The sequence below is a fragment of the Anopheles merus genome, chromosome 2L, assembly GCF_017562075.2.
Source record: "Anopheles merus strain MAF chromosome 2L, AmerM5.1, whole genome shotgun sequence".
In the NCBI taxonomy this organism is placed as follows: Eukaryota; Metazoa; Arthropoda; class Insecta; order Diptera; family Culicidae; genus Anopheles; species Anopheles merus.
The window spans coordinates 14,511,842-14,536,823 of NC_054083.1; the positions used below are offsets into that span (position 1 = coordinate 14,511,842).

At 43.9% G+C, this 24,982-nt stretch overlaps 1 protein-coding gene across 3 annotated transcripts in view; it reads left to right on the forward strand.

The window, feature by feature from the left end:
* Nucleotides 1–725: 725 nt before the first annotated feature.
* LOC121592078 (myc box-dependent-interacting protein 1) overlaps nt 726–24,982 on the forward strand; it is a 38,019-nt gene continuing 13,762 nt past the window's right edge. For 2 of the 3 annotated variants that reach the window (XM_041913348.1, XM_041913351.1), the window contains exons 1-2: nt 726–817; nt 1,651–1,860. In XM_041913348.1, the coding sequence (XP_041769282.1) occupies nt 1,792–1,860 (69 nt within the window). In that variant the 5' untranslated portion in view covers nt 726–817; nt 1,651–1,791. Of the gene's footprint in view, nt 835–1,650; nt 1,861–24,982 lie in introns of all 3 variants that reach the window. The other variant, XM_041913350.1, reaches the window with a different exon arrangement.

A 24,982-nucleotide genomic window follows, 5' to 3' on the forward strand; every position in this document is an offset into this window, starting at 1 on the left:
TAGATATCGTATCGACTAAGTCTGGGAAATTATTTAAAACATTCAGTTAGCTGCTTTGTTCGTCATAATAATAAGCACCCTCAAGGTGGAATGTAGAATGAGGTGTAGTTATAGCGCTTTTGGCGATCCCCTTCCTGGGCTCCGATTTTGACAGATGGTTTTCCGCTTGTATATGTATTGATGGATTGTTTACGTTTTGCATGGTCAATATTTGGTGGAGATCAATTTGGGTGAATATTTTAGTTTATTAGAACACAGCCCGTGATTTAAAATGGAAATTTTCCTTCGAGAACTTGAAGCGTTCGCCAAACGCGGAAAACTAACTGTCAGTTTTCTTCGTCGATTCTTCTTCCACCTAGCTGTCAAAACGGGCTTTTAACTTGACCTGATATCTTTACGGTCCTTGAGCACTCTGCGTTTATCTAGCGAGATAATTTTGTTCACCGGGTAGCGGTGGAAGGCGATTCGTATTCGGTGGTTATTGTATGAACAGTTTGTTCATAACAATACAAATGTATCAATTGTTAAGACTGAAAATTCCTTGAAGCTGAACTCGCTTGAATACAAAGCATTTTTTTCTAAATTTCCATTATTTTATAGTTTTCTAAAACGTTTTATCAACAAAAACGTAAATACCTACTGAACTATGGGATGGATTATGGGAAAACTGGGTAAAAAAGCAATATTGACAGCTGCCACAATGACGCAATGGCATCGATCCGGGGAGGCAAGCAGTGACAGCAGACTGTTTGGCTGGATCGCGTTCTCTGTTTACTTTGCTTTTCTCTCTCACGTAGTGCGAATCGTAGGAAGAACGGTGCGCTGGTGTTTTTAGTTAGTGTGCTATTATTAAAGTGATCCTTTTTAGGACGGAAAATACATGTACAACTCGCATCAATCGCTTCAGTGACAAACTTTCCAACGCCATCCGACAGTGCTCGTTCAAAGTGGAATATTCCAGTTCGCAAATTAAAACGCTCCACACTCAACGCAATTACAGAGCGCGGATGTCTTCTTGGGCATTCTGTTTGGGGCTATCGTTGCTTCGCCTGGATACATGGGCTTATCCTTCACGGGAGTGTGTGTATTAGTGAGTGGAGCTGTGTGGGTGTGCAGTCGACAGTAAGCTGCAGTAATGCAGCGAAAACTGGCGGATACATAAATAAACACAGCTGCATCTGGAATTTCCCTCGCTGGTGGTTGGTGCACGAAATGGCAAATGTTACTGCGATTGAATATTGACAACGTGTGCATGCGTGCAAGATTTTCGCCTTTTGGAAAAGTGCATTCCAGTAGTGCTGCCGCGTGTTGATGAAAACTGGGTCGATTTTGGTGGAAAGCTGGTCGGAAAAATTGTCTGCCTTTAAATGTGAATGAAAATATTTTACTGGCGGCGCTGTGTTGTGAAAACTCATTTTCGAGAATAAATTTTGAAAACATAGAAAAAAACGACCGTGAACGTATTTTATCTTAAAACAACCGACGAAACAGTTTCAGATAGGCTCCTTGTTTTTTTAAATGTGTTTTAGAACAGACCGCTATTGTGTTATTTTTCTTTAATTGTTATGATAGTTAAATTAAAATGTAACAGAAGATTTTTTCTAAAATTAATATTTCACTTTTTTTTCAATCGCAAACCATCCAAAAAAGGTTTTACCGAACGACATCCGGTAACCGGAAGTTGTAGTGAGCGTGAGTGTGCGAGGTCAAAGTACGAAAATTAGCAAAGAAGTAACGCGTGTGCCAAATCCGTTCGAATCCGCAAGCGACAGCAAACAGCAACAGTGCACGATGGCAGAAAATAAAGGAATGCTGCTGGCGAAATCCGTCCAGAAACATGCTGGCCGCGCCAAGGAAAAGGTAAGTCAGGCCCGCTCAGTGCATACTTTGATCTTCAGTGTGTGAGGAGCGCATGTATATGGTCTCCTGCGCTCCGCAGCGGTCACTCAAACTGATCTTGGGGGCCTTGGAGTAACCCAATCTTCTGCTTCGAATCGAGACCAACTTCCCCGGGGACAGGGGACGATGGGTTTGGCAAAATGTGCGCCGTTAGGTTGTTTCTAATTTAAGGCAGGCAGTCTCGCACACCCTCGATCGAATGGCCGCGTCGTCCCCAGTGGCCGGCCGGTCCCGGGAAAAAACGGTGTAGGCAGTTCGGTTTGTCTGTCACACTGCCCGTGTGTCGCACAGGACACTTGTGTCGTGAACACACTCTCGGTACGACTGAAGCAGCTGTGCTTGAAGCGAGCGGGAGCTTTTCGAGCTGACTCGTCCCGGCCCCGGTGTGCCCAGCTACTCCCCGTTTCGAACTGATCGGTGTGGGACATGGTGGCTGAAAATAGATCAGCTCCTTCGGCTGCTTAAACGGCTGTGACGTGATATAACGCATGCCGGTGACTATTATGTGTCCCATGCGCGCGCGTCACTTCGTTCTTTTGGAAGTAAGGAATGGTTCAATCTGCTCAGAAACCCTTGCGTTTGGTCTAATAATCAATGCTTTAATTGTGTGTTGTTATGCCACTGCACCACTCCGATGGAGATAAAGTCCTAGTGCGAAGAAGGTCTTTTACTTATTCTGCAAATAACAAATATGATTAAATAATACGTGTTTTTTTATTCAGCCTCCCGAGATGAGACGAAGGCCAAATTCTTCCGAATTTTGTTTTATTTGACAAGCAAAAACTCTTCAGTTTATTGGATCGGATGCTACTGTTAGATTGTATATCTATTTTTAGACAAAACATTTATGAACTTTTCCTATCGCACTTCCTTCTCCGTATTATGTCCATACACTACCGGCAACAACTTTAGTGCCGCGCTCAGCGTCATCATAAATCCGTGCTGGATTCCGTCATAGTGCGTTAAATTGTACGAGTTGCACAATATATGGTGGCTGCTGGCCATGCAACCGTACACGATACCATTGTGGATGATTCAATTTCCGAAAGCGATAATGAAACCTATTCACCAGCAGCCCCAGCCTCTGAACGGCTGGCTCCCTCAACTGGCTGAATCTGTACCGTTTTGCGCTTGCAAGTAGTAGCACCGTTTTCGGGCGTTTGTGTCGAAAGTCTCTCCTTCGTCTCCGGCCATCAGACGCTTGCATGCCTTCACACACACTCAACATCGCCAAACACCCCAGAAGAAAGGTCCAGAAGATGGCCGAAAAAGAAAGCCACACAAAGCAATACGATGCTGGCCGACCGATGAAAGACTGAAGGAGTTTGAGTTTGGAAGCTACACTGTGGATGTTTAGACGGTATCTCACACAAGTGGCTGTCTCCGGTCCCTGGTCCGGTCGGCAGCATTATCGCATTGAAGGACGCCTCATAATAGACCGGGTCTGGCTGGCAGTGGGTGAATATCGTAACATTCTTGCCAGCGGACGTTTTGTTTGGTACAATGTAGCATGTGCTTTCTGTTGCGTGCGCTTTTGTTGGCTTGCTCCAGCACATACTGGCCGTCCTGCGCAGTCGTACGGTGCACGAACAAATGCAACTCCACCATATGGACATTGTTCGGGAATTTAGCGTTCCTGGTGGATTTATTATGCGCTAGCTTTAATGGGTCGCACCATGGGAACAGATTGCCAAATTTATTTGAATTAAGTTATGCTTACCACATTGATCGTTCCTTGCCTCCGTTCGCTTTGGACGGGTGTGTGGCAGGTCTGAAGAACGTCTGAGGTACAGTGCGGTAGTGATGGGTAAAGTTAGCAAAAATTCGGTGCCGGCTCTGATCTGGCTCTGAAAATTTTCGGAGAACCGTCTCGGGAAGGTAGGACCGGCCAGCATCATCCGGAGTCGTTCGGGATCGTCTGTACCCCGTCCGTAATCGCCCGGCGTTGTTCGGAAGCAAAGTCGATTGGAGACGCCCTTCCAAACAAAGGCCTGTATATGAAGTGACAGAAAGGCTCCGTTAAATCCAAACGACTCCCAATGACTCCGACTCCTGTCGACTCCGGACGACTCCGACTCCGGGCAACTCCGGGCGACTCCGATCGATTCCGAACGACTCCGACCCGGACAACTTCGACTTCCAACGACTCCGACTCCAGGTGGAACTAGTGGTTCCCATTATTGCGGTGGCGTAATCGCACTAACAATAGTCGGATCGGAGTCGTTTTGGACGTTTAGTTATATTGGAAGAATACTTGAAACTTCCTATCATGACTTCGTCTTACATGCTTATTCAGCAACCTTTTCCGCAACTTCATATGAAATGAATGATACAGCTCATACGCGTTTATAAATTGTATACACTTTTACGATACTTTGCTCAAGAATGAACTCATCCACCTCCACCTGTTCAATGAACTCCAATGAAGCTGTATAACCATTGCGGGCAACGCACAAATTAGCTAGCGCCGAGATCATCGAGTCCGTATGATGCAGTGTGGGGCCGCTGTGGGCGTTTGAGGTCTACTCCATTACACACACACACATTCCTCCGGCTCGATACGATCAGGGAATGCAAATACAAGGCCATCACGTATGCACGAAGCAAAACTGTATCGTCGTTCGGCGGCGCACCTGAACGCACCACCACCACCGCCGCCTTGGTAAGACGTAAGACGGCTGGAGTTGAAATGGTTAGACAAGGTTCAATCGCCGATGCTGCTTTCATCATCGGCATCTTCGGCTTTATAGCTGCCCTGATCTGCTGGCTTGGTTGCCCAATTTGGTTCGCACACCGTCATCCAGCACCTCCGAACTGGTGACTGGAGCGATCGCACTGGAGCTCGTATTGATCGAGTAAGGTGGCAGCCGGTGTGGTAGAGTGGTCGCACACATGGCACACGGGTTCGATGAAGCCAAATTTAAGACGCAGTTGCGTTTCGCTTGCAAAGGCATACTTGAGGATTTAAAAAATTAAAGCCGTATTCACAAAAAAAAAATACTTTATGTTTTCGTTGCAGTTAGAAGTTTGTTGTTGCGAGTTATGCAACGACATTTACTACTACGAAGCTGAGCTCATTATCGTTTGTTCGAATTGGTATAATTAGGTCCACTTTGCTAGTCATAAACATGTGTAAATTGTTGTTTCCTAAGCGCAGTTAACGGTTTTATGAATATGATTCCATTCGTTAGGATTTTTATTAAGATTAGATACCCGCTGTGTTACACAGTTTGCAAGACTGAACAAAGTCCATCGTATGTAGTCATTCTTAAATAATGATAATAATAATAAAATACAAGTTCTATTATACGTTCACGGGATCAGCATTTGTTACATAGTTCTGATCTTACAGATACAAATAACTTTGACTAAGTGTAACAAAAAAAACTGAAATCTTATTAATTTCGTTTGATTTCGTAATTACTCAAACCGACGTGCCTTGTACACTCCGTACTGCATTTAAATAGAGTTATGTGCCAACAGCTGGTCACTGTCTTGAATGTTGCCCGGATCACTGACTCGATTCAATCATCACAGTCCATTGATTTTCCTTAGTATTGTATGAGTATGTTGGGGTTGTTCGAGTAAAAGAATCGGTTTCGCACACTATATATGTTTAATTTCAAAACCCTGGAAGAACAGAAAAATTTATACCCAGTTTTATTCGTTTTATCTGTTCAATGCAATGTGAAACTTAACAAAATCGTTAGCAATCTCATCACTCAACTCATTCATCAAAAGCAAACTAATGATCGGCTAATGCTTCTCTAAGCGGGGCTTTCAAGTCCCGCCTTGCTATCCCGGGCTATTTCTTTAACAGTTTTGTACACCGTGTCTGTGGCTGTGTGTTTTATTGTTGTTGTTTGAAGTGACAGTGGAAAATCGGCAAAAATCCGCTCCGCCCGGCTATTAATAGTCCTCCCACCAATCGGATCGGCACACCCGTGCGAGCTCGAGGGAAAACTTATGCGTGTGTGTGTTTGGTTGTTGTTTTTACTAGTAGATACTGCACCTCGTCCACCAATTCTAAACCGAGAATATGGTCGAAGTGTGTGGAGATTCACAGGCTCAGCACAGTGCGCAAGGAAAAGTTAAATGAAAAACAAACATCACGGAGGGGAAAATTGTGAACCAGGCGCTCAAGAGCTGAATCGTTTAATGAAAAACAAAAAAGAGAGAGAGAGAGAGTGAAAGAGAGAGAGAGAGAGAGAGAGAGAGAGGGAGAGAGAGAAAGCACCATTCCGTGGATTGCAGTTCTAATTTTGTACCAACTCTCCGCACAAACTGACCCCCTTTGTGCGTTGATATGTTCCCAGCGAGGTTTCTTTCTTATTCCCGTTTCGTTTTTTATCTTTTTTTCTCGCTTACCAAGGATATAGAATCCCTCGACGCACTTATAAGTGTCTGTGTGTGTGTGTGTGTGTGTGTGTGTGTCGCTCATAAAGAGTACACACATTGGTGTGGATAAGATCACTCAAAGAACGGTGTATTTTGTGTGTGACTGTTGACTTTGCTTCGCGGTTGTGCGTCAGGGCTCGTTTCTAATGGTTTACTCCTGTCTCTGTGCAGTCACTTCAACTCTACGTCGCGCAAGACGTGCGGCGGTGCATTGCTGGTGGTCAACGAATGTCACCGGCGGAGGAGAAGCGTGTGGCGCTAGAGTATATTTTTAACGGCCAACGCAACTGTGGTCGATTGTCACCCTGGATGCGTTGCGGTTGAGCCGAGCGTCCTGGCAACGGGGGAGAGAGCTACGTGTAATGAATTCGATCTATTTGTCCATGGTTGCTTTTTTGGCAAACGATCCCCAGACACTACCACACTTACACAGCTATGCTCTACCGTCCCCCCTGCAAAAGGGAAGGCATTTATAAAAAAAAGCAGACCGCTTTTAAGCGCAGTTTGAGGTTTTAATCTTTATAGTCATTCATAAATTCCGTGCGCGACAGATACGACGACGGGATTGCCGATGTTTGAATCGTACATTCGGTCGCACATTCCTGCAGGTTGCTGAAGATAATTATATGCCGCAGATAAGTGGAAAATGACAACTGCGGAAGCGAGATAAGATCTGGAAAAAATTGGAGCAACTTTGGCACACTTTGTGGGCATGAATGGGGCTATAGTCGCTATTGCTCGAAACATTGCACACTGAAGGAAGAAAAGATATAAGCATTAAGACGTGGTTGTTTTTTTTTCGAAAAAATAAAATTAGGAAAGATAAATGAAAGCAGTTTGAAAAGTTTTAGTTTAAAAAAATGCTTTGCGAATACAACTACATGGCAATACGGTCTTTTTGGAAGTTCTGGGAAAGTAGTGCACATTGTTTTTTGTTTTGTTCTGGTAGCGTAAAATAAATAAATAAAAATAAGCAACAAATAATAATTGAAAAGCTTCATAGAGCAAAAGAAAGGAGAAACTAATAAAGACGACAAAGTTGTAAAATTTACCTAACATTAACCTATCATAAGATAATAAAAATGATGGATCTCTCAAGTAGGCTCAACACCGTATACAGTGCAATATTAATGGTAATTCGTATGATCTATTCTTTAGTTTGGACATTTTACTAACAATTGCAGATGCAGATTTGAAATTTTACAAATTTGAAATTACGCTGTTTCGGAGTGAAGAAGTGAATCAAGCTCAAAAAGCAAAATGTAATTGAAATATTTACAAAGTTAGTTTACAGGAAATCTTGATTTCGAAATAAATTATCGAAACTCTTTTGTCTCTGCTGCCCACTCCCTGCCCAGAATGCCTTAAATTAGACGATACCTGGTCACCCTTTAATGTGGGTCATTTTGGTTACGTACTTAGCACCACTTCCTGATATGACCAGGTTAACGTGCCTTTCTCCGCCGGTCTGCCTGCACGACGCGGGTTAGTGGTTTGTTTAGCTTCGCGACAAGTTTAACGACGGTCGGCTAATATGCGAAATATAATTAGGGCAGCAGCATGGTGTATTAATTAGCGTCAACGTGTGCTTTGAGCCCATTTTTTTTATTTTCTTTTTTTCTTTCAACACCGCATCGTGGTTAAGGGCGTGAACTAGCCTATCTAGCGATCATTGCGTGCTGGGCTACCGGTTCCCCGGTTTCATTATGGCTCCACTCGATAAGGAAGCTGGGGAGCAAGCGCCTCGACCACGTGACGCAACCTGGTGAAGAAATCGGACTTTGGCTAGAGATAGCAAGTCTTTCAATAAACTAGTTTCCATGCACACAGACACCTGTCCGGGCTAGCTATTGGTGGTTTGGTTTTGCAATGTTTGTCTTTACTGTTCTAAGTTAATAAACTACAGGATTAAAGGACAAAACGAGATCCTACATTATTACTACTGGGATCGATAACTGATTGTGTTTATTTCTAGTGTGATATTCAAATTCTGCTCCATCTTGTTGAAAGCTTTTAAAGCTGTAGCCTCCCTTTTGCGGTACCATATTGTTGGTCGCTTGGAGGTACACTTTTGATAAAACGAGACTACTTCACACAGTTCGGGTGTTGCGCTCACCGTAGAGTGTGGTGCGAATCAAATACGCAAATAACGTTGGCGTCTAGCGTGCGAAGGCGTCATCACACGAGCGATCAAGGAAGTGATCGGTGCGTAGAAACGCCAGGGTGACACACACGGTGACGCCGCCCGTTCCTCGACACGAACCCATAAAAGGTGCACACAACACGAACGCGCACACCACCCAGGCCAAGCAACTTCCAGTGGTGTGATCGAATACGAAGCTCCACTTTTCTGAAGGAGTTGTTTTTTCCTTCCCTAAAATTTCGCACAACAGCTGGAGTCGGTGGGGATGATTGTTGCGTGGGGGTCACCTTATGGATTCGATATGGCATTCAGACTAATACTCTCCAGCTCTCTCGGAGGCTTGGGAAGAATTTCCTGCAAGACCATATTGTTGAATACACTACAGAAATCAACTCCGGAGCCGTTTGACATTCTGACAGGCGGCGACCGCTCAATGGTGGTACGGCTAGTCACAACACAACAACGAAAAAAGCTTCACGCGTCGTCGTGTTTCTACTGGCGATCACGGGCACTGGCAATAAGCCTGCCTGGACAGTGTATTTATTTTTGTAAGTTTTTTTTCCTGTTTTTTACGGTCTCTTTCTATCTCTCTTTCCCTGACAGCCGTTAGCGTGTGAGCTGCATGACGCAACCAGCTTATGCCATCCCGTGACTTAGATTTGGGTAGAACACTGATCGCGTACCACATGGTACACAATTTCGATATAATGCAATAGTTTAGATTATTTTAATTTGAAAACACGCTACCGAAACGTTTTGGGTGGTGAAAAGTGTCTTAAAACGGATGGAAAAAGTTTCAAGCATTGTTTATTTTTAGCTATATTTACGATGTGAAAAGTGCAATGTCATACTAGCTGTTTTCATTCGTTCTTATCATTTGTGATATCAATAAATCGATCGAGCAACGGGGACCGCCTTGAGCTGATACCAACTGCGTCTGATATCGTACATACATCGATAAGAGAGGGTTGACAAAACATTAACACTATGATTTGACAACAGGGCAAACGACCTTTACAAACAATGTTGAGCGTGTGTCGAAGTTTTTTTTTTGCACCAACAGATATGAATCGAATCACTTGTTCCGATGATAATTGAACTGTTTACATTAGGATGTTGTAATGATACCAATAAGCACATTTACCACCGGCCAAAGGGTTAAGTAAGGGGAGAGGAAAAGTTTGGCAGATGTGTACACCGCAACACAACACGGCACGAAGGTGATAAACTTTAGACACCGTGTTTGAAAGCCAAATAAGCTGAAAGAATTCACAAGCCCACAAGAACGCCATGCAATGAAAAAGAGATTGATGGGCACGAATTGAAATCGCCAACTGGCTCTCTCTTTCCCATTGCTAGACGTACTTCAAGCTCTGGGGGAGGTGAGGATTGAACATAGAGTGGATTGAAATCACGACTAGATAATTATCACACCTGCCTTATCTGACGGATAGGCCAGGCTGACGTCGTTTGTTCATGTGCCAGATAGCTGTGTGAGGTTGCTTTTTGCACCTACGGACTGGATGAGATACGATAAAGCTGAGATGTCGTTGGGACATCGTGAACTATTGTGTCGTTGGCCTAGCTTCTCGACTAGGTTCTATAATATGTGAATTTATGATTATACTTGAGTTCACGAAATACATTTCAAAACGTATAAATATAGTAGATAATCCATTCAGAACGATTAAAACTGTTATGGAGATACATTACGTCACTTAAAGTACATTAAATGGATTGGATAATCGTAGATGATCGGATCATAATGGTATCAATGGCAAAGCAGGTGGAACGATTCTTAATCATAACCAATCTAAAGTTCAAAACTTTAGATATTGCACATAATACATGCTAGTATTGTACTAGAATGGCGTTTTCAATCGCATTTGATGTGATATCTACTCTTTTGTTCTGTTTTCATACTTTATTTTTTTGGGTTATTTGATTGTTGGATGTCGGTAAATTTCAACTATTGAGCCTGTATTGTTCAACAACAGTTACATTTGCTGAATATCAAATGACCCACGTATGCATAGTGCATTCTAGAATGTAACTGACCTATGATGTCTTCTACCTGGTGCATGATTTGATGGTAGTTTCGATGCACAACGTTATTACGTCAAGCAGCAGCAGCGGCAACAGCAATCTTGGAAGTTTTTCACATATCTCTCTCGCAGAAGCGAACAATCGTTTAAAAGTTTTCCTACGCGAATGCAACGCAGATGAGTGATAGTCTCGTAGTTGACAAGTCATTTTAACTTGGCTGACATTGAACCGTCGCACTAGCGAACGACTTGCCAGAACTAGCCCCCCTACTACCTACCTGCAGTGAACAGTGTGATATAATCTCATCTCCAACGTGCGCGGCCACCAAAGCTCTGACGTTTCCGGAAGACGGGTAAAACGTGCGACGTGAAAATAACGACCGCTGTGTAAGGCGGCACATTCAAATCGGAGGACCGGGGCAGGGTTGTTATACCGTCCCTAAATGTTCCGACGGGGCCTCCAATTAGCGCAATTGGTGGAACCCGTAGTGTTAGTGTCGTTGTAAAGTACACCATCGATCAGTATTGTTTGTGTTAGTATCCGTATTGTGCTTCGTTGCAATATCGAATTACATGGTGCATCTATCCACACAAGGGTGCCGTCTAGAACGATTCACCTGTGGGTTTGTAGGCGCACGTGTAACCAACAAAACAAGTTTCTTCACATACGCTTAAAAATGTTACCAACACTGTTTTATAATAATTCGAAAAGAGGGGTTGCTTTACGCTGGTGTACGTGTGCTCGGGAATTTCACGTTTGAGGATCATTTGCATTTAGGCTAACCCATCATTCGGAAGGGTGCGGGTGATGTCGGTGTGAGTTCTAACGGAGCAGAAGAGGTCGCTTATCTGAGCTTGATGTCAACACCGCCGTATAACGTTATGCTGCACCTTCACCTATTCCGTGTTCGAGTTTTCGTTGTTTGAAATAAGAATGAGAGTGCGAATGTACCTACACTACAGAATGACAGCAATTTAAATGACTGCTTGCGCTATCGATGATTGTCAAACAGAAAAAAATTCAGGACAGAAAAATAAAACTCCCTAACAAGAATTATTGACCAAACTTATTTTCTTTTACGTAAAAACAACACAGCTCAACCAGACACTTTTCTCAAAATAGTAATTATATACTTTTCCCTTCTCCCTATAGGTACGTTTCTTGCACGCCGCAGTTTATTAGAGTATTCTCTATGATTGAGGGTAACATTAATCCGAGAGGCAATCGAAAAAGCGACAAAATTAGGTAATCAAAAATCTCTGCTATCATCAGCAGTGCTACAACACTCATCAAATTCTTTTGTCGGCAATGCTTGAAGCCACTAGACGGCATTTTAGACATGTGCATGTGTGTGTGTAAAAATAAATCCATTTCAGTAAGTTCAAGCACTTTTTACAGTTTCTCAAGGATGGTAGAAAACTAGAAGAAGACAAAAAAATACACGGTCGCCTTCAAGTTCATCCACCGGCAGCCGACGACCGGCTGTATCACAGAAATTCATCCTCCTCCCCAATGTTGACGTGAGAATTTAACGCATGTTATAAAATGTCCCCGCAAATTGAAGGCAACTCCGTCGTGTGCTACAGCTCTGCTAAGCATTTTATTTCGACGGATATTTTCGATTTCCGAACTGTTCATCACAGCCCCATTGCATGGGAGCATTGAAAGTGTGACGTAAGGTGGAGTATTTCTTCTGTCCGCTTTTCCGCTTCTCACATGTGTGGATCGTTGATCACGGAAAAATTGGACATAAGTAGGAGGATGGGCGTGTGAGGTACAGGGAAGCGGGTGAAACATGCTCGACTAAAAATACGCCAAACTCTGAGTGTACGGCGACCTGGCGTGTACCGAACCAGACCTGGCAACAGGTTCGGGAGCAGATGAGACCGATTTTTGATGAATATTAGTAGCCTGCCGATGGTGGGAAAAAGATGCCCTGAAGTATTTGCTCTGACGAGACCCCTCTGTGACCGACGACGCGTGTGGAAAGCGGTGTAGCGTACGAGAACGAATAGATGGGACAGATCTAGTATCGGAGGAAATTGTTTTTCGTTTGCTGGTTTTTGTCACACCATGCCGCAATGGGTTTTAGGAGATGGGACATTTTTTTCTCATACATGATGCATACATGCAGCATTCCTTGCTGTCTAACCTTGAGACTAGAAGATGTTAGAGATTTATAACCACCACCTCTGAATGTACAACTAGTATGTGTGTGTGTGTTAGTGTAAGTAGACATAAAGAGAGAGACAGAGAGAGGGACTAGGTCGAGCATTAGTCGATTGATGAACCTTGGTGGTCCGGTGGCAGTGTAGTTTCAATCTCGCGTCTTGCGAAATGTTAGGTTCGTGATCATGTTGCGATGTTCTCACCTTTCGCTAGTGGCATGAGGTGGAGGTGGAGATGAGCTAAAGCAATACGATACACGCGCCTGATACACGATGCCTGGCCGACGCACTGTCCCGCTTTTGCTGTACAAGAAGAGAGGGTACCATTATTGTTAAGTAACTGGCAAACACAATGCCCTTTAATGTTGCAAAGTTGCAAAAGCTGTTCGGTGACAAACAATCATTGCTGTGGAGTACAGCTAAACAAAAATAGAAAGATAGAAGCGTCATTTTCAGTTATCGTTAGGAATAAAAGAGGGAAAGAGAATTAGGAGACACAACAGTAAAGTTGAGCCGTTCCATTCGCTTACAAAGTCACGTGCGTGCCTAGTCACTAATACATTGGACGCAGCATATGAACCGCTCAACAAGTGTTCCATAATAAGCCACGGCAGCAACTGGTATGACACCGTTCGACGACATCATCGTGGGGTAGTGTATAATACGATTGACCAGGTCATGGAAATGCAGCCGGCCCTTCCGCGCCCAGCGCAGCAACTGACATACACAGCTCGGCTGCTCGGTACGTTGTTTTGCGTGTTACGAATTGTGGCCTCCGTTCCGTGTGGCCGTTGTTCCGTACGGCACGTCCTTCGAAAGAAACGGCCAACCAGTCACGCTCTCAGTCAGCGATAGTTTGTTCTGCTTGGCTAAATTCATGCACGATTAGCAGCTTTGCTTTAGAGCCTGACCGGGACACGATTGCTTCTTGAGTGAACAGTGATCCAGGAATGAAAGGAAGGAAACACTCGAAGTAGAGGCAAATTCAACAAAGACAAAAGCATTTGACAAGCGTCAGAGCCATAAAGGTGGCGAGTGCCATCTCACGTGCCTTAATATGGCAGGTTCTTCATGGCACAGAGAAAAAAGTCTCTTTTTTGTTGTTTCATTTGCCGCTGGCTAATATTCCCCGTTTTGGAGGAAGATGAAGCCCACGTGCACCACGATAGCTTTTGGACAGTCGGCTCTCGGCTGGTTGACGGTCACTTCAATTTGGGGAAAAACGTAGGCGGTTTGATATACGATCGGTTTGCAGCCAAGCTTCCACAAGCTTCGGTGTCATGTTGCCCGATTGTGGAGCCATTTCGTCATTCGCTTAATGGAAAAGCGAACAGCAAAATTATGAAATGATTAAACCATCCTTTTATAATTTGTACCATCGCCGTTTATGAAGTTCTTTTAATATAATGACCATGATCAGTAGCGGCAATAAGATGGTTTTGTAAAAAAGATCCCCATCACACATTAGCAGAATTTGCAGAAGGAATGATTAATGTCCCTGACACACAGACGACCCCTGCTTATAGTACGTGTATGAAAATCTTAATTAAAATAATGCCTGCATCCGATGCGGTGCTGTGCTGGTCGTTTCTGGTGGTACATTGCACACATATCACACCTAACACACAATTGCCCATTTCAGCCAGATCGTCAATTACTGCGACGATGGGGGTGGTTCCCCTTGTGCCGCCGTTGTTATTCCATCATCATCCTCACCGAGAAAAGGTACGCTAAACGCCAGCGCGACCGATCAGTTCTGATCATTCGCTCCAACCTCCCGGGGTCGTCTCAATTAACTGTAACGACAAGGGATGTTACTCAACCGAGTGCCGAGCCGGGCCGAGCCGTTGTTTATGTGCTGCTAATCAAACGAATTTCATAACGATACCGATTCGCGCGACCACACGTTGCCTACCCACCTTCAGTGCTTCACTCGCTCGGTGCGTTCGTTCGTTTCACTTTCCTCGCCGGTTCTCCGCTTCTGCCGGATGGCGTTGTGGTACGGGCATGAAAGGCATGGAAAGCATTACCATCATGCCTTCACCATCGCTGATTGATCCATTGCACACTCAGGAGGACTGGTGCGACGGAGTGTAGTACATCTTCGTATTGCCACACTTTTCGACCAGGTTCGAAGTCATTGCCGTCTAGCCGGGCGTTGGAGATCGGAACCGTCCCACCTGTGTGCCGTGTGCAGAGTTGAGTGAACGTGCCAAAAGTGTCCGCTTAGAAGACACATTCATCACGACACGGAGCCGCGATTGTAGCGAGCTTCATTCGGCCGTGACGTGGGAGAGATGCAGTAAGGAGCACGATCGTTCGATAGCGACGGAAATTGCATATTCGTGCCGTGGATGCACCGCTGGCTTTCGATCGGTCAATTGTTTTACACCCGCCCATCACGATGATAACTATTGGTCAATGCTACAACTGATCACATCGCTAACCTATCGGGCGAATAGAATGTTCAGTTTCGGAAAGGGGAAAATGTTTTTTGGACTCTCTTTTTTCCGCAGAATATATAAATGAGTTCCTCGCCATCTTGCGACTTGAATAGATAGTGCGTTTATAATATTTTGTCTCAGTGATTGAGTTTATTGGGAATAGCAAAACAGTTTTCCTCCCAAAGCACTTAGAATCGCAATGCACAGGTGCACTGTCACAAAAAAAAAAAACAAGCTCAACCGCACGCTTTTGCGCATTCGCTAATTTCCATACATTGCAAAAAACACGCTCCCCGTGTAATTTCATCTATGAGAAAGCTAGACGAACCGTAAAGTCATCATCATCATCGAAACGGTACGAAATGCATACAAGTTTGCGTAGCCTTTTGGCCTTTCTCTCGGCCGGCGACTTTCTCGATTATCTACGATTCGCGTTTGGCGCGTAGCGGAATGGCAAATGTCGTCGTTCGCATGCGGAACGAACAAGTTGGCTCCTATTCCGCGGCCCGGCGTACATATCAGCCGCACCATCGATCGACACCACACCGGCTGAAGATGATACGTTCGTGCATTTCAGCAACCGATTTGCTGATTTGTAACGTTGTGTGGGAAGGGAGAGGCACGGACGAATAGTTGGATGCACCTGAGCACCGAGCGGTACGGAAATAGCTCATTTGCATTGTGAAGGTGGTGGTGGTAGTGGCGGTTATGTACATCTGGTCGATTGAGAATCACTTACATTCGCTTGCACTGCAGTGTACTTCCCTTAAGCGGGGGTTCCATCGGTGCCTAATGATGATTCCCCCGAATTGAAGGCGGAAGGAATCACCCCTCGCTTCCCGTGCCGACAACGGGAAAACATATACCGTGCAAGATGAAGGAAAGTGGCATCCAATTTCTAATGGCGCGTTTTTGGTTTAAATTATCGCGCCAAATCGCTCGTGAATGTTGGGAAAGTTGCGGCTTAATTTTCAATATACACCGTCCCAAAAGGAACACTACAAAAGTTTTTAATTCAGGTAACTTTAAACGCAATTGTATTTCAAAACATTACAAAACATCTACGGCATTTTTTTTAATAAAATTTGATAGTTGGAAAATTATTTGCAACGAATGAAATTGTACTTAAATATTAATGTTTAAATATTTTATGCATTATTATTGTTGCTATGATTTTTGTTCTTATCCCTGTCACATTTCGTAGTGCGTTAAAGGCCTGCTGTAGTCCGTAATGGGCAGGGCAATTCTGTGGTTTTTTGGTTTACAAATAGCCGAAGTCAGTTCTTCCAATGCAAAGATCGGTCTACAGGAAAGTGGGGTGCTCTCTGGAGTGACTCTGACTCCGATCCGACTCCGGCTATTGTTAGTCCGATTCCGACTCCGGCAGAATCGGAATAACTAGTTCCACCCGGAGTCGAAGTCACCCGGAGTCGGAGTCACAAGGAGCCGGAGTTGTCCAGAGTTGTCCGGAGTCGAGCTTCCGACTCCAGCTGACTCCGAACAACTTCAGACGGCTTCAGACGACTGCGGTTTTGAACGACTGCGGACGACTCCGGACGATTCGCACGATTCCGGACGATTCCGGACGACTCAGGACGACTTTGGATGACGCCGGAGGACTTCGGGCGACTCCGGACGTCTCCAGACGACTCCAGACTATCCCGGACGACTCTGGACGACTTTGGACTACTCCGGTCGATCCCGGTCGACTCCGGACGACTTCGGACGACTCCGGACAACTCCGGACGACTTTGGACGACTCCGGACGACTCCGGACGACTTTGGACGACTCCGGACGACTCCGGACGACTTCGGAGAACTTTACTGTACTCGTCACTAGTGTAGACAAACGATTTTTCCTTGCATTCTTTAAGCTCTAATGATCACGGATAAGATACGGATTTTAAGATTTTAAATTTGATTATTTATATCTATAACAATAAACATGCCATAGGAAGAGAGGAAGAGAAAGGGCGTTTTGGCAGAGTTTGATTTATTTACACTCGTAAATAGTGTTCTAAATTGAGTCATTAACAACCCCCTTTACTTGCTTGCATTCACTTGAATCATAGCGTGCCTCACTGCAAACATTCCAGAATCACGCTTACGCTTACGACCCTTACGAACACTGCTCCGAACGTTGGCACAATTTGCCGGCTTAGCGTACTTTCTTGGCTTAGGATTTGTGCACGCACACCATCCGTCACCCTAAAATCACGTTTGCAGCTTGCTCACACTGTCGATGAGCGTCTCTTCGCCTTCCCCCCTTATTTCCACCTATCCGCGGATCAGCATCTAAACATACTACCCCGGTATAATGCAAGTGAAGATAATTACTGTTTCGAAACACAACGCGCTCCCTGCTGCTCGTGTCGGGCCCCAAAACCACCGCGCTTCCCCGTGTATGTCGACACTATTCTAACGCCTGGCCATATTAAATTAGATTAGAAAGCCAGCCAAATGAGTTCGGCGAAGCCGTGGAATAGCCTGGCACCGCGTTCGCTGTTCGAACTCGGCGAAAACCGACCGTTTACCAGCCAACACAGCAGCGTTGGGGAGCGTACGCGTACGCCTATTGTAGAGGCCTATCGATTGTCACGTGCTGGCTGGTATATCGGTGACAGTATCGAGCCGTCCAATGGAGGGTTAGCTTTCTGCGAGAAAAGTTACAAAGCAAGTGCAACCTTCAACACGTTACCGAACTGAAGTAATCCATCTTGAAATCGTTCAGGAGGAGAGTGAAACAAGTTAGTTTATTTTAGAGCGATAAAGTCGCTACGTATGTGTCACATTGGCAGATTGTATAGACGTTTCGTTCGGTGTTTTTTTTAACTCGAGGAATACGATATTGCTCTAACTCACTGCCTGCCTGCCAGTCTGCCTGCCATTAGCCTACTAACTGTGCTAATTTTAACGTCGATATGTGTTGCTGCGAAGGGCAGCAGCTGAAGGAATCTAGCGAAGGGGTATTGTTGGTACAGGCTTCACGATTAGATCCGATCGTCAGATTAGGCACCAATGAGCGCGGAAGGACAGATTGTTTAGTGTGACGGATACTTAGCAGCTCCACCAACGAGGACAACTGCGCCTGAAGAGTCGGTAGCAGAACAAATCTTTTTGTTTATTTTGTTTTTTTGTTGTTGTCCTCTTTAAGCACTCGCCCTACATTCGTGTCCGACTATTTAGCAGGATTATCGACAGTTGTGTTAAGATTTTTTCTTCTCCTTCTTGCTCTCTTTTAAAGTAGATCCGTTTATGCAGTTCACTATGCAAGAAGTATTACCTTGTTGCAGCACAGCGGGGTGCACTGTGTGTGTGTGTGATCGCGACGGCGGTGCACATAAAAAAGGCGTAAATGGAATGCAATAGACAACAACATCAAGCTATGCAGAGCATTGGCAAGGTTATTCACAAGCCCATGCCGGTGGTGTCTTGTTTGATGGCGCCCCCTCCCCCACCCCCCTCCTTTGCTTATCCTGACTGGTGGGAGTTTGAGCTCCGCGTGCTTGGCGTCAACACCTGAACAGTCGCCGGTAGTCGAACATACCAACGCCATTCAGTCGTCGGAAGCTCCCCCACCAATCCGCCAGGGTCATCAGGTTCTCCCACGTTCTAATTTGGGGTGTCGTGCTTCTGGGGAAGAGGGGTGGTATTCCTTCTTTTGCCTCTTAAGTGTTTCGCTTTCAACGTCGTCCCACCACACGCAAAGCCGAGCGACGTCTCGTGTAGTGGCTCTATGAAAAAATAATAGAGTTTTGGTGGTTTCTCTACACAATTTACCCTTTTCTTTTCTTTCATCCACCACCTACGCACCTCCTTCACCTTTCGGCTGCATCCCACGCGAAAAAGCGTCAGCAGAAAGATGCACGCCTCCTCTAAACAAGGCACTCACTGTTTGTGACACATCAAACGAGCACCCATCAACCGTTTGTTTGCTAATCAAAAGGTTCCCGAGTGGTGCTCCAAAATAACCGAATCACCCCTCCTGTCGGCGCGCGTCCATTGTAAAACAGTGGGAGAGGAACGGTTCATTTTGGGACTGTTCCAGTCCGACCGACGGTGCATCTGAGCGATGTTATTAGGTGCAGCTTGAAGCACCTCTGAACTGCAACTGCAGTTCCCCTTCTCAAGATAACGACCTGTTTGAGTGGGAATGTGTCTGTGTGTGCCTAGCACATTCCATTTAGTTGTGGAGCACTTGAAGAAGTTATGCAGTTTTCACCTTGTTTGTTTGCCTTTTCCTGGGCCATGGGGCGCACCTCCCACCATTCCCTGCTGATGTTTCCGCGTGAGTGGAGCGCACGCGAGCAGCTCAAGAACGAGTGCGATTAATCTAGATGCAGTGTGTTTAAGTATGTCAGCAGCGGCAACAGCATGACACGAGGAGGTCATGTCTCTCTTCCCTACGAGCATAAACATTGGCGCACACAGGTGCGCTGTCGTTTTGGAGTGCAGTTACCCAGTGGCCCATATTTTGTTTTTGTTTTGGTGCTGGCCTACAGTGTGTTGTTTGCATACCGAGCGAAACACGCAAAACATTCACGGTGAAGCCAACGAAAAAAACTCTCATAATAAAGTGTTTTATTTTCAACTTTTTTTGGGATATGCTGCAAAATACGACCGTTGTGTCAGTCAGCTTTCAAAAATGAAGATTGTGAAACAATTCTAGGCTTGTCTGGCAGGGATGGTGCTTTTTTTGGTAAAATTTTTTTTACCATCTAAAAATTTTGAAGTAATAAATTCCAAAAAATAGAATTATTATTATGCCCGACATTACTTAACAGCTGAACAGTTAATCAAACGTACTATTTTTTAATCAGAATTCTCGGGCGTATAATCCTTTATTGGTAAACTCATTTATTAATTAAATGCTTAAAAAAAAAGAAATGTTGCATATACGTTTAAGACGCCTTGCGAAGGACAACTGAGTAATGGAAAACAAGTAAAAATAGGAAGCCTCGGAGATGAACAACTTTTGAAAATGAATAGCTATTTGAACAAAATTTACTTAGTTTTCAGATAAATGGGCAGATGTAGATTAAACTAGACGCTGGATTCGAATTAAAGATAATTCTAAGTATAAAATAAATAGACATTTTAATCTAATGAATCATCATTAATCTCGATAAACAATAGATTGGGGGCGTTTCCACGGATTTGCTGCTCGAAAATTCCCATCAAAATCACATTTGCCCTGTTTAGTAGAAATCGAACAGATTTCTGCGAATCTTTTTCGAGCTGTTTTTGTTATTCGTTGGTTGCAGGATAGCACGAATATTGGCTTGTAAACTTTTGACAATTTCAGTGCAATTTGGCATTTAAATTCAATTTCAGGAACTCTGCGCATGGGAAAACATATGCCTAATAGTTTTAAGTGATTTCAAAACGGTGCATAATAAATGCATATTATTGCTTGTACCTATTTTCGAAAAATAGTCATTTTAGAACGTACGAAAGAATCGTTCGGTAGAAATGCAAAATATTTTTGAAATATATAAGTTATGAGTCGGAGGAAAGATGAACTTGCTTGCTCGATGTCTAAATCCAATCTGCTTTATTCTACAATTATCCGTCTCTAAACTTATTCCTTACAACTACCTAGGCATCCTGATTTAACTATTACTACCAAACTATCATTATTATTAATACAGTGGTGTTCGTAACGCAATATTGTATTGGTGTTCGTAACTTATATATATATATATATATATATATATATATATATATATATATATATATATATATATATATATATATATATATATATATATATATATATATATCTTTGTTTGACGATAGAAGGAGAAAGATTGCAGTTAGTTCTATCGTCTAGTTCTGTTGAAACGTAGTTATTAACTTCGCTACAAATTATAAATATCGCCAAATCCGATGAATTATTGTATTTAAGTAAAGCACCATAGGATCACTAAAAGCCTAATAAGTTAGAGTTTAATATCAACCAACACAAGAGAAATTAAATATTTTGAACGTTCATTTGAAGGCGCGAGACCGTGAGCGGTTTCGAACACTCCTGAGGCAGGCCAAGACCGCAAAGCGGTTGTAGCGCCGGATAAGTAAGTAAGTAAGAACGTTCATAACTTTAAATTAAAACTACCATGACCCCAAAAGTCTTTTTTTCTTGATAACAACAATAAAGAGATTAAAAATTTGCACGTTTGTTGTTCTCATTTTCTTTGTGACAAAATATCTGCTGTCTCCCTAATTACGGACGGATATTATTTACCACTCATCTGTAAATGATATCAATACAAAGGCAAAGCACGAAAATAAACAGACGCCCTAGAAAACTTGGAATTTATCATCGACAAGATAAACCTATGTTTCCATTTGCCCAGTCGTGTAGCACACGACACAAAGTTGGTGCGACAAGAGATTCTTTTGCATGAATCATAGAGCGATTGCAATGCTGCATTTTTATCCCCCGTTATGTGGTACCGGTCAAAACATGGTTAAACATGTTTTTTCGTTAAACTTGACCATGACCGTTGCTTTTGCTGTGTTTTGGTGTTTTACTCCCGAGTCGGTAATGTAACGTTAATACTTGCATAACGCTTCATTTGCATGATGGAGAGCTTAAACAAACTGCTCGATTTGAATGTGAAGCAGCTTGTTTCAACTATTGGTAGTGTGTAATGTTTGTGACATTCTTTCTGGGTCAGCACTGCGATAGAATTTGATTTATTGGCACTTTTGTACGCTATCGGTCACGATGAATACCGACAGATTGGTGCAAATGGATTCATTAGACACCCAGGTTCCGTTTGGTCGAGAGAAAGTCGGTCTACCAATACCGAAATCCAAACTTCGGCGACATGTTCAAATTGCTTTCGCACGACTATCGTGTCCGTGTGACTAATGAGTGGCGGATGTGTTGGAGAAGCTTCACCCTGCCGCATAAAACGTTATTCTATACAGTATCAAGCTGCTAATAGGCGAAAGCTTTCTAATTGGAAATGACCAAACTTTTCGAATTCGTGTTCCCATTTATCGACCCACACCAGGGTGACTTGTAAATCCAATTCTTACAATTTTACCGAAGTTTTTCTCTTGATGAGCAGCACACATAATCAGCTTTCCCAAAATCACCGGTTCAAAATCGATCGGCCGAAACAAAAGCTTTGAAAGAGAGAAGAGAAAAAAACATACCCACACACATACTCACAAAAGCAAAAGGGTTACCATTGATGCTTACATTAAATTTAAAGATAATCATTGTGTGCCCTAAAATGGGCAATTTTCTCATAACGTTCCGTGCTTTCCTCGCTCGTGCACCTCGTGCACCTTATGCAGTATGGTAACGGTGTTTAAAAAAATTCCACCCTCTTTTCTCAACGGCCACTCTCTGGCAGCCCTCCACGGCCATTTCCTTCTCCCCAACCACAGCTACTTTTCTGTTTTGTTTACCATTTTCCGGTGTTTGAGCAAGAGGTCTTAACGCAGCTGCGCGTGAGAAATGTGCCCTCTCATCACCGTGCGGCCTTTTAATGGCTTACTTCGAGCGGGGCGCACTTGCACATCAACAGCACACAGAACAATCCTTCTTTAAGCAAATAGCACGGGAAGCGCAGCCCGTTTGTATCGGAAACAGCCGATAGACGGTCCGTAATTTGAGATTTCACCTTCAAGGTTGCATCGTGACGTTGCACTTTCGCAATCGAAACGCTCACCTGTGTGTGTTTGTGTGTGCTCTCCGGTCTGTGCGCGAAGGTGAGGGAGGAAAATGTGCCCACACCACTTACGAAATTGTGCTACCGAAAATAGCTCCAACCATCAATCTGAAGATGGAATAACACCTTCGGCGAAGGTAGCGCGAAACATTAAATGCGCGAGCCTCTTCTTCACCATCCTCTCTCTCTCTCTCTCTCTCTCACTCTCTTTCTCTCTCTCTCTCACTCTTTCTCTCTCGTAAAGTTTCCGGGCATAATAAAACTGCAGACGGCTTTCCGCCAAACTTTCACTTGCACATCCGCGCGCCTCGTTGTCGTGACGATCATCCTCTGACAGATTCACTGCTCCATCATCGCGCCTGTGGGATGGTGTCGGGTCGCGAAGTGAAGTGAACTGAAAATAAAACATATTTTTGCTTTTATGTTTTATTTTACAATAATAACAATATTGAAGTTTCTGTTTCGTTTCGAGTTGGCAGATGGGAAAGTCATACTTTTGTTACGATTTCTAAGCGCATTTATCTTCCCCTAAACAAGTGGTGAACGAACGATGATGGGGAGAGATGATAATGTAAACCACCCGTTTTGTGGTTCGGCTGATCAAAACAAAGTTTTTAACCGATTCCGGCCGATTTCATTGTTGCGTGGGCTTTCTTCCGTTTGGATTGCGTTAGTTGAGCTCATACATAAATGCTTAATGAATATGGTCGGGTTTTATGCACGTCACTCATCATTACGTTATGAACTGTATCATTCCTTGCTTCACGCAGATGTGATTCCAAGCTCTAGGCCAAATTTTCTGGATCAACGAATAATTTGTGATGTTTACAGAACATACATATCTTGGGCAAAGAATAACGCATTTTACAGGGCGATGTCTTCGATAAACTCCTCTATGAAGCAAGACAGGAAACTTGAATTTTGGATGCCGCAACAAACCTATCCAACTATTTTGTGTTAAAACCATATCCTTCCGTATCATTCTAACAGACGTTTACTGTACCAGTTATTCAAACGAGCGGTAATGCTTGCTCCTTTTCGCAAAAGAGTAATATTCAATATCCGGGAAACAGTATTTTAATTACACCGCATTTCTCAATCCAATCGTCAATAGTTCATTCTCCAGCTGCCATCCTATCCTGCCATTACATTCCAACGGTTGATGCTACACATCTCCTCGACTATGATTTTCCCGGACCAGGCCTCACAGCTTCCTGCCGTCTGCCGGATGACGAAGTGCGTGTGTTGCCGTTTGGCTGAAGCGTTCACTTTCACGAGCTTAAGCTGCGTTGCCGAACTGCAGCACCAATCTGCGGCGGCGCAAAAACAAAAACATTGCCCATTCCACTTCCATTTTATTGCGCAGCGCTTCGATCGGTTGGAAATCGGTTTTATCATGAAACTGATATCAATGGTAATCATAAAAACGCGATTTTGCTTTTGCCACAATATCAAAAGGCCTCCAGTAGCCGGCAGTGATTTGTCGTAAAATGGCAGATCGCGTAGAGATAAAGCAAACTCGCGACCGGTGCACCGGGTCCTACTTGCTACGCTACAGTTTTAGCATAGTTCGGCCACAGTTTTTGCTACCAGATCCGATCGGATAACAGCCAAGGCAGCACACGCTGAGCGCCAATCGTAGCTCAATCGAAAGCAAAAACATATCGGTTCACTGCAAATCAAACTTGCTCGCCGGCAAGTGGAACGGTGCTGTTACATGCTCTTTGCCTTTGACTTGGTACTGATACATACACCACTACCACCCGGAGCTGTATTTATGTGGATTTATTCATTCCACGCTAAAAGGGCAAAAGAATCAGTGTTGGGCAAAAATCGAAAAAACCTCTCGCTTATGATGAGGTTCGTAAGTTTCCACTGTTTTCACACACGTGCAAGATTAAACCTTGGTTTGATTTGAGCGCGAGATGCAAAAATAAATAAATAGACAAATCCTCGAAGGAACTTCAAACACTACGTAGGGGAGGTGGTGGTGGTTTTATTTTACTGGCGCCATCTGGAAACGCACGGCCGGTGCTCCGCAGAAAGCGCGCATTCTGAATCATCACACGCGGTATGACGTCACGGGTTTATTTTACCCTACGGGAAAGAAAGTTTTTTTATACGGTTGGGATGTATAAATCAACATAAAGTGTGTTTATCATAAATTTATTTATTCGCCTATCTAGCGTTAGCGTT